This window comes from Chiloscyllium plagiosum, chromosome 36 (assembly GCF_004010195.1).
Source record: "Chiloscyllium plagiosum isolate BGI_BamShark_2017 chromosome 36, ASM401019v2, whole genome shotgun sequence".
In the NCBI taxonomy this organism is placed as follows: Eukaryota; Metazoa; Chordata; class Chondrichthyes; order Orectolobiformes; family Hemiscylliidae; genus Chiloscyllium; species Chiloscyllium plagiosum.
Genome location: NC_057745.1, coordinates 1,013,826 through 1,029,664, shown reverse-complemented (window position 1 = coordinate 1,029,664; position 15,839 = coordinate 1,013,826). Strand labels below are relative to the sequence as shown.

General features: G+C 44.5%; 1 protein-coding gene across 5 annotated transcripts in view; it reads left to right on the top strand.

Moving 5' to 3' along the window:
- LOC122540881 (FERM domain-containing protein 5) overlaps nt 1–15,839 on the top strand; it is a 249,103-nt gene that overhangs the window by 160,884 nt on the left and 72,380 nt on the right. For 2 of the 5 annotated variants that reach the window (XM_043677108.1, XM_043677107.1), the window contains exon 2: nt 11,547–11,651. In XM_043677108.1, coding sequence (XP_043533043.1) covers nt 11,547–11,651 — 105 coding nt within the window. Of the gene's footprint in view, nt 1–11,543; nt 11,652–15,839 lie in introns of those variants that run through there. The other 3 variants (XM_043677109.1, XM_043677110.1, XM_043677111.1) reach the window with 3 other exon arrangements.

The following is a 15,839-nucleotide window of genomic DNA, read 5'->3' as shown; positions in this document are numbered from 1 at the left end:
TCCAACCCGTCCATGCCAACCAGATATCCCAACCCAATCTACTCCCACCCGCCAGCACCCAGCCCATATCCCTCAAAACCTTTCCTATTCATATACCCATCCAAATGCCTCTTAAATGTTGCAATTGTACCAGCCTCCACCACTTCCTCTGGCAGCTCATTCCATACATGTACCACCCTCTGTGTGAAAAAGTTGCCCATAGGTCTCTTTTATATCTTTCCCCTCTCATCCTAAACCTGTGCCCTCTAGTTCTGGACTCCCCAACCCCAGGGAAAGGACTTTGCCTATTTACCCTATCCTCAGTGAAAATGCAGTGGCTGATTTACATACGTAGTCAGTAAGATAAAGCTTAAATTTTTATCCCTCTAAATAATCTCATGCAAACACATGCACTTCAGGTAAAGAGAAAAACCGACTATTTCTTGCAGAGGACAGAAAAGCATACTTCCTGGGTTTTAGGGTTATTCCTGAAGGATAGCGTGTAGAGTGCTCTGAAGTCTGTCAGAGCATGATGTTCCATCATGTGTATGGTCCAATCACTCAGTATAGCTGGTTGCCTGGGCAGTCATGGTTTGCTCAGAAAATACAATGTTTAAAAGAATTCCTTCAGTTGAAATGACAAAAAGCTTTCATCCAGAACTCCAAGGGGTCCTTTCCAAAATAGGGATGATGAGCTAGGCTTTACTCACTGGTGTCTTGTCCCCCAACTAATTCTGCACAGTGGTCAGTGGTTAGCACCGCTGCCTCACAGCACCAGGGTCCCAGGTTCGATTCCAGACTCGGGCGATTGTCTGTGTGGAGTTTGCACGTTCTCCCCGTGTCTGCGTGGGTTTCCTCCGTGTACTCCGGTTTCCTCCCACAGTCCAAAGATGTGCAGGTTAGGTGGATTGGCCATGCTAAATTGCCCATAGTGTTAGGTGCATTAGTCAGAGGGAAGTGGGTTACTCTTTGGAGGGTCGGTGTGGACTGGTTGGGCCGAAGGGCCTGTTTCCACACGATAGGTAATCTAATTCCAGATACCAAAGCACTCTCCATCCAGTCACTGTTCAAACAGCCCCAGCACACTTCCACAGCAGCTATCACCAGTCATCTGAGTTCTAGGAGGCCTTGTTAAAAATAATCTCCAATGTGGACACTGACCTTTCAATGACCTCCTTTAGATCAACCACTACAGGTTTCTCCAAAAAAACCTGAAACAGAGGGTGGCCTCACTTAACGTTGTGGTTGTGATTCTGAAAATGGTGACTTTAACAGAGAAGGCTTGAAGCAAAGCATTGACATAGGGGTCAGAGTTAAAACTGGAATGAGTCCTGAGCTGAAAAGAATTAAAACGTTACATCTTCAGCTAAAACACTGTGTAGTAATTCGCAAAATACCTAGATTAGGAAATGAAAAGGCAGTTAGAACAAATATAAACATATAAGAGGGAGAATGTAACATTCTATTTATGGGACCCCTCCCTGTAGGAGATCCTCTGAGACTGAAGTCTGTGTCCTGGGGAACGTTACACAGGGTCACACTGAATTCTGTCTGAGTTGTGGGGGGAGGTGGGGAGGGGTTAGGGGGAATAAGGGGAGGGATTGGGGGAGCTGCACGCGGTCACATTGTTTCTGTCCAGGCTGGCAGAGGGAGGGTGGGACGGAGCCCTGCTCGGGGCGGGAGTGGGAGAGCGGGGCGGTCTGCAGCTTGTTGAGTCAGACCCTCTGGTGAAGAAGCTGGGCGATGGTACAGCACAGGGCGAGGTCTCAACTCTGAGAAAACCAAAACTGTGCCAGTCAGATCAGGAAATGTGGGGTGGCTCAGCGGTTAGCAATGCTGCCTCACACTACCAGGAACCCAGGCTCGATTCCACCCTCTAGCCACTGTGGAGTTTGCACATTCTCACCACGTCATGTCTGTGTGGGTTTCGTCCAGGTGCACCGGGTTTCCTCCCACAATTCAAAGATGTACAGATTAGGTGGTTAGCCATGGGAAATGCAGAGATAGGGGAATGGATCTGGGTGGGACGCTCTTCAGGGGTTCAGTATGGGCTGAATGGCCTGTTTCCACAGTGTGGGGAATACCAAGATTCTATGTGTTGCAACAAATGGCATTTTAACAAAGCTCACCATACTCCATAGGAACTCTGGTCCTAATAACAGAAAGTTAGGAAGGTATGGATTATCATTCAGAAAGTTTAGGAGCTGTGGAATACAGGGACATTGGGCTGTCTGGATACAGAATAGGCTGATCAAAAGAAGACAGTGAGTGGTAGTGGATGGAAAGTATGGTGACCAGTTATGTCCCACATGGATCTGTTCTTGGGCCTCTGCTCTTTGTAATTTTTATAAATGACTTGGATAAGAAGTGAAAGGGTGGATTAGTAAGTTTGCCAATGACACAAAGGTTGGTGGTGTTGTAGATAGTGTCAAGGGCTGTTGCAGGCTACAACAAGACAATGTAAACAGGCAGGAGGCTGGAAGAACACAGCAATCCAGGCAGCATCAGGAGGTGGAGAAGTCGACATTTTGGGTCTCACCCTTCTTCAGGACTGGGGGTGGTGTGGGGGGAGCTGCAGATAAAGGGGGAGGTGGAGTCAGGGTGGTGAAGTGGCGATAGGTGAAGACAGGTAGAAGGTATGACCTGGTTGGTCAATGGGAGGAATGAATCTGGTTGGTGGCAGGGAGGAGTGGCAGTGAGGGGGAGGGACTGAGAAGGGAGTTGGAGGATTTGAAACTGGAGAACTCAAAGATAGGTGCTGTGGTTTGTTGTGGCAGTGGAGGAAGCCAAGGATGGTCATGTCGGAAAGGGAGTGGTTGGAGGAATTGAATTGGGCGCTGACTGGGAGCGCCCCATCCCCTGACTCCTGTACCAGCCCCTCCCCCTCACTGCCACTGCTCCCTGCCACTAACCAGATTCATTCCTCCCATTGACAAATCAGGTCGTACCCTCTACCTGTCTTCACCTATCCCCACTTCACCACCCTACCTCCACCTCCCCCTTTATCTGCAGCTCCCCCCACACCCACCACCAGTGCTGAAGAAGGGTTACACCTGAAACAGCAACTTCTCCGCCTCCTGATGCTGCCTGGCTTGCTGTGTCCGTCCAGCCTCCTGCCTGTCTACTTTGGATTCCAGCATCCACAGTTTGTTTTGTCTCTACAAGACAATGACAGGATGCAGAGCTGGGCTGAGAATTGGCAGATGGAGTTCAACCTGGATAAATGTGAAGTGATTCCTTTCGGAAGATCAAATTTGAATGCTGAATACAGGGTTAAAGACAGGATTCTTGGCAGTGTGGAGGAACAGCAGGATCTTTGTGTCCATGTACATAGATCCCTCAAAGTTGCCACCCGAGTTGGTAGGGTTGTTAAGAAGGCATATGGTGGTTTGGTATTCATTAACAGGGGGATTGAGTTCAAGAGCTGGGAGGTTTTGCTGCAGCTCTATAAAACCCTGGTTAGGCCACACTTGGAATATTGTGTCCAGTTCTGGTCACCTCATTATGGGAAGGATGTAGATGCTTAGAGAGGGTGCACAGGAGATTTACCAGCATGCTGCCTGGATTGGAAGGCTTGTCTTATGAGTGAGCTAGAGCTTTTCACATTAGAGAGAAGAAGGAAGAGAGGTGATTTGATAGAGGTTTACAAGGTAATGAGAGGCAGATATAGAGTAGATAGCCAGAGACTTTTCCCCAGGGCAGAAATGGCTGTCACATGGGGGTCATAATTTTAAGGTGATTGGAGCTAGGTGTAGGGGAGATGTTAGAGGTAGGTTCTTTACGCAGAGTGTGGTGGATGCATGGAATGCACTGCCAGCGGTGGTAGTAGTCAGAGACATTAGAGACATTAAAACAACTGCTGGATAAGCACATGGAGGGCTGTAAATTAAGGGGTGTGTAGGTTAGGTTGATCTTAGATTAAGCTAAATGCTCAGCACAACATTGTGGGCTGAAGGGCCTGTGCTGTATGTTCCATGTACTATAATGATGTTGAAGTTTAGCGGCATTAAACAGGAGAATATAAATCACGAATTTTCTATGAATGCAGTTTTCCTCAATCCTGTAAAGCTTAATTTCTGCAAGAAATATTAACTATGAAGTATCTTTGTAACAGAATTATTCTATCATGTCTCCCAGGAACATCTCAAATTACTTCATGTGCAAAGAACTACTTTGAAGTTAGGATTCTACAATTCTGTAATAACTGTCAAGTCAACAGGGATAAAGTTAGCATCTGGAGTGAAATTGGAGAGGTCTTTCAGAGAACTGGCACAAGAACAATTGGCAAATGGTCTCATTCTGGGATGAAATGCTTTGGCTGTTGACAAACTCAGTGGCCTTCTGTACACAGCAGGATCCCATAGACAACAATAAAAGTCCACATCATCTGCTTCTGGTTGGATTGGTTGGTTGAAGGAAACATATTAATCTGGACACTGGCAGCCCTTCAGAGCTTGACTGTGAAGGCACTGAATAGTCAAGATCTTTCTTTTCCCCAAGGTAGGAGGTTCCAAAACTACAGGACATAGGTTTAAGGTGAGAGGGGAAAGATTTACAAGGGACCTGAGGGGCAATGTTTTCATGCAGAAGGTGGTGAGTGTATGGAATGAGCAGCTGGAGGAATTAGAATTCCTACAGTGTGGAAACAGGCCCTTCAGCCCAACAAGTCCACACTGCCCCTCTGAAGAGTAACCCAGCCAGATTCATCCCCCTACCCTTTGTTTATTCCTCACTAATGCAACTCGCCTACACATCCCTGAACACTACGGGACGTTTAGCATGGCCAATCCATCGTAACCTGCACATCTTTAGATCGTGGGAGGAACCCATGCAGACACAGGGAGAACTTGCAAACTCCACACAGACGGTCGCCCGAGGCTAGAATCAAACCGGGATACCTGGCGCTGAGGCAGCAGTGCTAACCACTGAGCCACTGTGCCAGTGGAGGCTGGTACAGTTACAACATTTAAAAGGCATGGATGTGTAAATGCGTAGGAAAGGTTTAGAGGGACATGGGCCAAATGCTGGCAATTGGGACTGGGTCAGATCAGGATATCTGGTCAGCATGGATGAGTTGGACTGAAGGGTCTGTTTCCGTGCTGTACATCTCCGTGATTCTAAATAGCTATTTTGATATTAAGTATAGAGACTTAGTGAGTGTTTTCTTTTAAACTGAGTCCAGCAGACAGCAAAACTGGGGAGTTTGGAGAGAGAGCTGACATAGACTTGATGGACCGATTGGCCTCCTTCTGTGCTCTAACGTGTCTGTGATTCAGTTGAGTGTTGCTGAGTGTGGTGGCCTGGAATAAACCCCACTGACTGTAATCAGTCTACTTTATCACAAAACAAGTCTTCATTTCTCTTTATCGAATCGGGCAGAGCAGGGATCCCGTGGCTTAAATAATTAATTGACATCTTGAGACTTGAGCTGAATTGCATTTGTGTACATGGTGCTCAGTTTATTATTCACCACGATTAGTGGATTTTTCCCAACTGGTTCAAACACTGTCCTGCAAAGCCCCATGCAGGAACAATCATTTCCCAAAGTGCTGCAATTATTCATCAATGATGGAAGTCACTGTCCCTCTCACTCTCCTTCCGGTTAATTCACATTTTAGTTGTTACTTAACTTGGATCAGACTATTCTGTTCTAGCAGAGAATATACTGGACTATCACATTCAAGAATGCTAAACAACCTTTGGGTTTTTATGAAAAACTCCTGTGCCATGATTCCCACAATGAGGACCAGAGATTTATGTAGAATAAAAGGTCAGCCTGAGGCCATTGACAGAAGAAGGGGCACATGGATCCCAATAGGAATCCCAGGGGCTGGGGCTGGGTGAAGTTTTGTTGCTTCATCACCATGGCTATGTACCTGCATCTATGCACCATCCCCTAGCACAGCTGTAGGACACGTCCTCCATACCTTTGTACCTCATGTGTTGGCTGTTCCTCTCCCCACCATTTTATCCTCCATCCTACAAAGCCTGTGGTGTCTGTGCCCTGACTCACGCGGAGTCCCATTCCCCCTTCAGCCTGTGCTCACTGACCTACGTTAGTTCCTGGTCTCAGTGTGCCTCAGTTTGAAAATTCCCATCCTTGCATTCAATTCTCTCCATGCTTTCCTAACTCTGTTGTCTTCTCCTGCTCCATAAGAGTCCAAATTATCCATGCTCCACTGATTCTGATCTCTAAGAAATCCCAATTTTAATCACTCCTGTTTTGGTGGCCTTCAGCTTCCTGGGTCCTGAGGCCTCGAATTCCCTCCCTAAATCACTCCATTTCTCTACCTCTCCTCCTTAATGAGGCTACTGAAAACCTACCTACTTGATGAAGCTTTTGGTCATCTGTGATATCTCCCCGTGTCAGTGTCAGATCTTGTTCAGGAAAGCTCTTGTGAAGCACTTTGGGATGCTTAAAAGTGCTTTATAAATGCAGGTCGTTGTTGGCATGTGCAGGCTCAGAGAGGGTTACAGCAGATCATAAAACTAAGCATGAAGCATGTGCCATGATCCAAGGCCAATGCAGTGCATTCCCTGCGCAAAGGAAACAAGGATGCAGCATTTGAGCCTAATTGTACGCAGGCTGCAGCACATGTGCGAGGTTGCAGTGATGCTAATTGATTTTGATGAGGTCTGTTCAGAGTGCACAAACCACATCAATAACCTATTCATTATAACAAGAGGCTGCATGTCACTTTGCACAGGTTTCAGTGGGTTAATTTTCTTCAATGTGATAACCCTATCATATTCCCCAATCACTGTTAATGTTTGAAATACATTTGCATTTTAAAAAATGACAGTATTTACATGCTCCTTTCTTGAAGGCCTTCCCCTCATTTCCCACTGTCAGCTTTGGTTATTGCTGCAGCTGAGACCAGGCACTTTGTGAAGCCTGATCGTGTGGTGCACGTTTTCAGGCACTAGTCACCCTGAAAACTCTCAGTGTCATGGTACTTAGCTCAGGCCAGAACCACACATTGGAAAGAAAAGTATATCGGAATGAATGGCCATACCTGAAACAAATGTGTAGTCGTTTACAGAGGCTGGTAAATTGCCTTTTGGTGATTTATGGCTTCCACTATGAGCCTGCTTTGTTCTAACGCCTCAGAGAACCCAGCGTCCAAATGGAGGGTCCTAAACAGGAGCTTTGCAGAAACATAATTAATAATTAGCGACGTAACCAGACCTGCTGAGTTTCCTGAGTAATTTCTGTTTTTGCAATTGCTGAGGAAACTCAGAAGGTCTGGTGGCATCTGTAGTGAGAAAGCAGAGTTAACGTTTGGGACCTTCAGATGTTTCTCCAGCAATTTCTGTCTTTGTTTCAGATTTCCAGCATCTCCAGTTTTCTTTTTGTTTTTTGATTAATGTTTAGAATGTGGAACACCACCCCCCTGCAAGTTCCCCTCCAAGCCACTCATCATCCTGAATTGGAATCAAATTGCAATTCCATCAGTGTCACTGAGTCAAAATCCTGGAATTCCCTCCCTAAGGGCACTGTGGGTCTAACTAAAGCACTTGGACTGCAGCAGTTCAAGATGGCAGCTCGCCATCACCTTCTCAAGAGGCAACTTGGGACGGGTAATAAACATTGGTCCAGCCAGTGACACCCACGTCCCATTAAAGAATTTTTAAAAAGTTACTTGAAACATAAGCAAAAAGGAACAGGCCCCATCCCCCTCAAACTTCGAAGATGAGCCAATCACACACCTCCCTCCACTTCACTGACCCCCTCACACCCACCCTCTCCCTCTCCGTCACCCCCACCCTCACCCCCAACTCTCTCCCTCACCCCCTCCCTCCCTGTGAGAGGGTCAGGTTGTGGGCAGGGGCCTATAGCTAGGACCTGGATGAATGGTCCTTATGGGGTGTGGGGAGATGTAATGGGGAGAGTTGGGGATTTTCTTTGGGTTTGGGGGCGGGATGGGGGGTTGGGATGAGGAGGTGGAAGTGGTACGTGAGCACCTGCTGGACCCAATAGGAATCCTTGACTAAAATTTAAGCCTTTACTTTTCTGTCCTTCCTCTAATCAAGGATCCACCTCCTGACATCTCTTGGGTGGGGAGGGGTGGGGGGGAGACAAAACAATCTCGTTCTCCAGCACCACCCCCAACCTGCCCAGACCCATGGTAGAAATCCAGGTTGATTTCTGATTGCCAGGTTGTGTATTTCAAGCAGACTCCCACAGCGTCTGGATTGTAGGTTAAAATGAGGACACAGTCAGTGACTGTCTCCCTGAATCTCGCACCCGCCCCAGACCCCACTAAGACCCTCCAATATGTTTGTTTCTGTTTTTAGGCTCTTCAAGGGAGTTGGAGCATTCACTGAAGGCTATTTGTCCTCATCAGAAAACCAGCTGACATGTAGTCTGTGTGCCATAAATTGCAGTGAGACATGGCATCAAGATGACACTAGCTGTTCACTCAATGCCAACTGGTCATTTTCAGCATGGAATCCAGCCTTAGTCATTGAGGAAAGGTCATGGAGCCTCTCAGGGATGATGTGGAATGCTTCATAACAATTGATATTCTCCTTATCGATATAGTAATCATTTTTAGCTTCTGTGACATTAGAGTTTGTGCATCTTCTCTATAAAAGGTGAAACTTGAATTGAATTTATTGTCACGTGTATTGAGGCACAGTGAAAAGCTTTGTCTTGTGAGCGATACAGGCAGATCACAGAGTTCAGTAGCACATACAAGTAAATAATAGGTAAACAGCAGCAAAGACAAAAACACAGGTACAGGTGAATGTTAAAAGTTTGTGAGTCCATTCAGTATTCTAACAGTAGGGCAGAAACTGTTTTGAAATTGGCTGGTGTGTGTGTTCAGGCTTCTGTACCTTCTCCCCGATGGTAGAGGTTGTAGAAAAAGGGTGGGATGGATCTTTGAGAATGCTGGTGGCCTTTCCTTGACAGCGGGCCTGGTAGATGGATTCTGTAGATGGAAGGTTGGTCTTTGTGATTGTCCAGGACGAGTTCACCACTCTCTGTAACTGTCTTCGATCTTGAATGGTACAGTTGCCATACCAGGTAGCGATACATCCAGACAGAATGCTCTCGATGGGGCACCTATAAAAATTGGTAAGGGTATTCGCCGTCATGCCAAATTTCCTCAGCTGCCTGAGGAAGAAGAGATGTTGTTGGGCCTTTGTAACCAGTGCATCCACATGAAGAGTCCAAGAAAACTTGCTGTGGATGATCACTCCCAGGAGCTTGACACCCCCTCTCATTCCTTCTCTGTGCTGTTAATGTATTTGCATATATATAGCGCCTTTCACAACTCAAGCACATCCCAAAATATTTTACAACCAGTGAGGCCCTTCGTGAAGCACAGCCTTTGTTATGAAACACAAAATGAAGCAGCAAATTTGCACACAGCAAGCTCCCACCAACTTAGCAAAATGACGATATCCAAATCATTTGCTTGAAGTGATGTCGATAATTATTCCCCCAGGAAACCAGGGAGTAACCTTCAGAGTAAGGGGCTGATAGGGTCTTGATTTAAGATCTGATCTGAGAGTTGGCCCCTCTTGAGGAGCACTTCCTCAGCGCTGCACTGAGTATCAGCTTAGAGCAGGTGCTCAAGCTGCCAGACTGGGACTTGAATAAACCCAGGCTCTGATTCACAAGCAAGAACTTCCCCATCCACAGCCAATAGGGTGGTTTTCCAAAAACACGGGGGTGCTGTGTTATCCCCCATTCTACCACAAGATATACCAAAAGGTTAAAGTTCAGTGCACTTGCTATATAAAAATCAGTGTTAAGATCTGTAACATATGAAAATAATTGTTAATCATTTTGTATTTCCTAGCCAGCTATGCAATTATCCCCATCTAGATTTCTGATTCATCTCCTGTGGCTAAAATATTACAGAACACTGAGAAAGGCTAATAGTGCTCTGTGTGATTTCACTGTTAGTGATTCAGAAATGTGAGCTTGATATGTGGGCAGAATCTAAACTGAGAGACTTGAACCAATCGCAAGCGAGGAGTCATAACTCCAACTTGTGTGAGTGAGCTTTCGATCACCTGGTCAGAAACCTCCCGATGTGATTTTGGTGTCACTTTATATTTGATGATGTTTCTGTGAAGACACTGAGGGGATTTTACCATACAAGTGCAATGGTTGTCATAAAACCTGGTTATCAACTTGTGTTTTCTTTCCTTAAGTATTTTCTCGCCTAAATGTATTTGTGCTCCTTTCCATTAGGGTCCATCATCTTTCTCCAAGTCAGTTAAATAATTGTGGCCACTCCTATCAAGATCATTATAATCAATGTAGCCTTGGAGTTAACATCCATCCAGCACAGTACCTCCAGCTGCCTGGGGTCCAGAGTTCTGGGTTTCTCTCCCTAAACCACTCCAGCCCTCCTCTTTTTAAGCATCAGAGAGATACAGAGGTGTTCTGGCTGAGAAGTAGTCCAGTCGGCCCATCGAGCTTGCAATGGCTCATTAAGTGAGCATCATTACCTATTGCCAATCTCCTTTTATCCCCTATACCTTTGAATGTTATTTTTATCCAAATAACGGTCTGGTGCCCACTTGAATGCCTCAATTGAGCCTGCCTCCATCACATTTCCAGGCAGTGTATTCCATATTCTAGCTACTCACTTTTTGAGAGAATTTTTCCTGACTTCACCCTTACTTCTGCACACCACAATTAAATCTATGCCCTTGTATTCTTGTTCCTTTTACAAAGCGCCTTAAAATCTGCATCCATCACCTTTGATGTGTAGAAAGGGAACAGTCACTGGTCAAATTCCTGGGGCACTCCAGCTTTGCTTCCCATTGGCCCAGACAGTTTTTAATTCTCCATTTGGAGATATGCGAGTGTCAGAGCGCATTCTGTAAATGACCATGGATCTGGGATTGAAGTGACAGAGGGAGAGCTCAGCAACCCCTGCAGCACCGGGAACCCGAGTAGAAAAACTCAGACAACTGAACCAGCAAATGTTGTCAGTTTGAGCAGGACTGCCTTTAACATTTATCAAAGCGGAATCCAGAATTTCTGTTGATTTGTTTGCCTTCCCCCCTCTTTGGTTGCCAGTTTGACCTCATTAGCAGCAATGCCAATGATTTGGCATATCCAGCCTCTCATCCCCCTGGCCAACAAGCTCTTGATAGCCAGCGTAAATTGTACACAATGTTCTGTTGTACAGTCTAATTGAATGCCACATTATAAGGACTGTGCGGTCATTATGTTGATGATGTTCAAGCTGATGGTAAAGAGACGGTTGAGATATTCAATAAGTGGACAATGTAATGCTTTGGAATGTTCCTGGTCTGTCATCATTCATTTATGACAGGCCCATCACCTTCTCTTTCTACATCTCCTTCTCTGTCAGAATCGCTCACTGTGTTGGCTGAAGCATGCAGTATGTTTTCATTTTGGACACAGTGACATTGTCGGTGTGCGATTTAGCTCTCGCAATGACCAGATCTTGATGTGAGAATAAAAGTAGAATGGTGAAGAGTCTTTAATTGTTGCGAGTTCAAAAATGAAGCCTGTGCACTAGTAATTTCAATGCAAATTAAACTCTGATTGAACTTGTTCTTGTTCTTAACAGAGGGATGCTAAAGGCCACTATCTGATAGATCTCCTCTGTCACCACATGAACCTGTTGGAAAAGGACTACTTTGGAATCAGGTTTGTGGACCCTGACAAGCAGAGGGTAGGTTCTGGGTGATGCTGTTGGACTGTGATGAATTACCAGACTCAACTGGGCCCTGGCTTTCTCCATAGAAACTCTTCCCCTTTTATAAACTCGAAACACAGTTTGTTAAAGAATTACTCTGCAAAAAGACCATTGTTATCAGCAGCAATTCTTGATCTTGCTTCTCTAAGAACAGAAAGGAGTATTTCAGCTAGCAAAAATCAATCAGTCATAGTTTTGAAATTTTCAATTGACCTTCCGCATCAATAGTTTTTCAGGAGAGAAAGTTCCAGATTTTCATTCCCCTTTGAATTAGAATCCCTACAGTGTGGAAACAGGCCCTTTGGCCCAACAAGTCCATACCGACCCTCTGAAGAGTATCCCACTCAGACCCATTCCCCTACAAGTATTAATCAACATTTACCGTAACTAATTCACCTAGCCTACACATCCCAGAATGCTATGGGCGTTTTAGCATGGCCAATTCACTTGAGCTGCACATCTTTGGACTTTGGGAAAAAAACCCACGCAGACATGGGGAGAATATGCAAACTCCACACAGACAGTCACCTGAGGCTGGAATCGAACCTGGGTCCCTGGCGCTGTGAGGCAACAGCGCCAACCACTGAATCACTGTGCCGCCCAATGTGATGAATGCTTCATGGCATCACTCCCGAATGGCCCAGCGTTCATTTTAAAGATATTGCCCCTTCTTCTGGACTTCTGTCACCAGAGGAATTAGTTTACCTTTCAATCAACTCTTTATGAACATCTTAAAGATGTCAATAAAATCACTTTCACTGAGCAATGAAAGGTAAGAGTGGAAGAGGTGATTGTTTATGGAGAAGCTACCCCATGCGTGAAGAGATGGCCCGCTCTCTCCATTGTGCACCAGCACTGTTGCTGAATTCAGTAAGACTTACTCTGAAAGTAACTGTACACAAAACGGAAGAGCAGACCATCTCTTCGCCCCTTGTAATTGGGCTGGAATTTTCTGGAATGCTGCCTGTCACCCCCTGAATACAAAATGCTTTGCCTATGTGGCTAAATAAAGAAAGGGAAGAAATATTGGATTAAATGAGAGAGAAAAAAATGGGATAGATAGGAAAAGTAAGAAAAAAAAGAAACAAATTTAATATTTGAAATCTCCCAAACAATTCACAACCTGATGGAATGAAACTCAATATTTAATAATTGTTCACTTTCTGAATAAGGGAAGTTGATTGGAAGTCACTAAGAATGATAATGTTGTTAAAAGATACTTTCACTGTTAACTACCAGACATAGCTTTCTTTGGCATGTTTTGCATATGATTGATGCAAAAACACTTCAGCTTTATGGAGAATGTGGAAAAGAAAAGTGCAAAACTAATGCAGGCGTACAAATTGTCCATCAAACTGGGGATGATTCATGGATTATCACTTCATCATTACACACTGCTTCAGATACAGTGATTTCTTCCAGTAATCTCTAGCCCATTACATCAATAATAATGTTTTGTGTTTTGTTCGCTTTCACGCCAAGTGCCACAAAATCTGGTCTTCATATCAATTTCGAAGTTTACAGTGTATATCAGTGCAGCTTTCAGCTAATACTAAGGTGCACTAGAACCATGAACAATGAATAGAAATGTATCAATTGGATTATCTTTTAATAAGACACTGACTCCCAGAAGTGTAAGATAATTCTTCCCAAGTGCATCTTATTGATTTTGCTTGGTGGTGTGGGCAGCCTGTAAACATATAATTTCTGTGCCATATTTGCAAATCAGAGTCAGAAGTCACACAACATCAGGTTATAGTCCAACAGATTTATTTGAAATCACAAGCTTTCAGAGCACTGCTCCTTCATTGGGTGAAGTGACTTCACGTGATGAGGGAACAGCACTCCAAAAGCATGTGATTTCCAATAAACCTGTTGTCTATAATCTGGTGTTGTGTGACTTCTGACTTTGTCCACCCCAGTCCAACACTGGCACCTCCACAATATGAAAAACAGAGGCACAACTTGTTTCTTGCTTTTGTTATGGTTGGTTTATTACCACACCATTGTAGCACCTTTGGCAGGCACCAAAGGTCTGTCGATAATCTGCCCCTCTGTTGTTCCACTCTCCTGCTGCCAAGTGCTGAGGACTGGTAAGTGTCTTTACCTTCTCCCCCAACTCCTCCTCCATTGATTAATTCATTTCTCCTCCTCCTTTTGGCAGCTCTTGTATGTTTCTGCCATTGAGAACTTACCCGGCTGGAGTCTGGGAGTTATGATCTGGTTCTGGATTAGTGGTGCTGGAAGAGCACAGCAGTTCAGGCAGCATCCAAGGAGCTTCCAGAATCTGGTTTCCAGCATCTGCAGTCATTGGTTTTACCTCGTTATGATCTGGTGTCATTTTGCAGTGTGGCATGCTACTCTGGTACTGCAGAATGCAGCACCACGTCGCCACCTTTGATCGCCCGTTTGTTAAAACATGATGACTGATGCAGGCTCAGTCATTGCTCATTAAAGCTCTATCACCGTCAAGCACTTAATCAACAAAGGTTAAAGTCCTTGTGTTACTGTACTGAAGAGGTCCCAATCAGACTCAATTCTTCCAAACAGCAGGAGCAAGCTTGGCTAAAAGCTTCTTTAAGACATTACCACGTTAAGGGTTGCTACAAAGATGCTGTAACCGTGAAAGTGCAATTTCCTTTTGAAATTTAATTCATTCAACATTTAATCTTCATGCTCTACTTTTAAATACTCTGTGGGTGATTCGATAGTCAGCAAGGTGTGGGCTGGATGTCACTGTTGAGGATGGGATCAGTCACTGGGTTTTGTGTGCTCTGTGTCATCATTATTTATATCCAGTTGAGGCACAGCATAAATTAAATGGGGAGAAATTCTTTATCTGCTCCACCCTTCCGTGAAACAGTGGCTTAATCACAATCCCAGTAAACCATTCCCTCACGGCATCATAATACCAACCCTCAGGGCTGTGGGTCCAATGGAGAATTGTTGGCGCTTGCTTTATGGAGGACACTCACTGATTTAACTGGAGCTGGCAAAAACAAGTCGGATTCCTTCCCAGGAGTAGGAATTTTCATTCCATCAAATTAAAACTGGATTTGGAAGATGATCAGAACACTAACCTCTGCACTTCCCAGAACCTTCTCAGTCCAGATTTTTAAACAAGTTTTAATTTAGAGCAGATTGAAATCGCATCTTGTCCAGTTTTTGCAGGAAGTAACTGGAAACTCTTGATTCAGGTTGCCATTCCCACCAGGATTGCTTTGAAGTCACCAGGAATTGAAAATTAATCTAAAAGGGCGTCTCTGTTGGCAGCAAAATAAACAAGGTCAATAAGTCAAAAAGGCATCAAAATAAATTGTTTTGATTTTCATTTTCTTGTAATATTTTCGCCATGTAACTGCTGGATTTGGGAAAGCAGCTGTTTGACCAGGAATCAAGAAGCAGAGAATGAAGAACCTTCCAATTGGCCATGAAGAGGAGCATTATGGGAATGGATGTGTTGGGTGACCAATGGGGAAGGATGTCCATGTAATGACACCTGCCTGGAATACGTCCATCACAGCTGGCAACACTGCAGAGAAAAATGTGTATAAATTCAATAAGATTCAGCGTTTGCAAGAAGCAAAGTTTTTGTTTCAATAGATTAAAACATAGAAACTAGGAGCAGGAGTAAGCCATTCAGCCCTTTGAGTATGCTCTGCCATTCTAGCCACTTGGAAAAAGACCCATTTATTTATACTCTTTACTGTCTGCCAACCACTCTCGATCCATCTCAATACCCTACCCATAATCCCATGTGCTTTAATTTTACACACTCATCTCTTATGTGGGGGTATATTGAAAGCCTTCTGAAAGTCCAGGTAAACTACATTCTCTGGCTCCCTCTCGTCAACTCTACTAGTTACATCCTGGAAGAGTTCCAATTGATTTGTCAAGCACGATTTCCCTTTTTAGCATTCTTGCTGACTCAGTCCAATCCTAACACTGTTTTCCAAGTGCTCTTCTATTAAATCTTTTATAATTTACTCTAGTATTTTCTCCATTAACAATGTCAGCCCAACAGGTCTATAATTCTCTGTTTTCTCTCTACCTCATTTTTAAATAGTGGGGTTACATTAACTACCCTCCAACCCATAGGAACTGTTCCAGAATTTGTAGAATCTTGAAGGATAACCACCATTGTATTTACTATTTCTAGGGCTA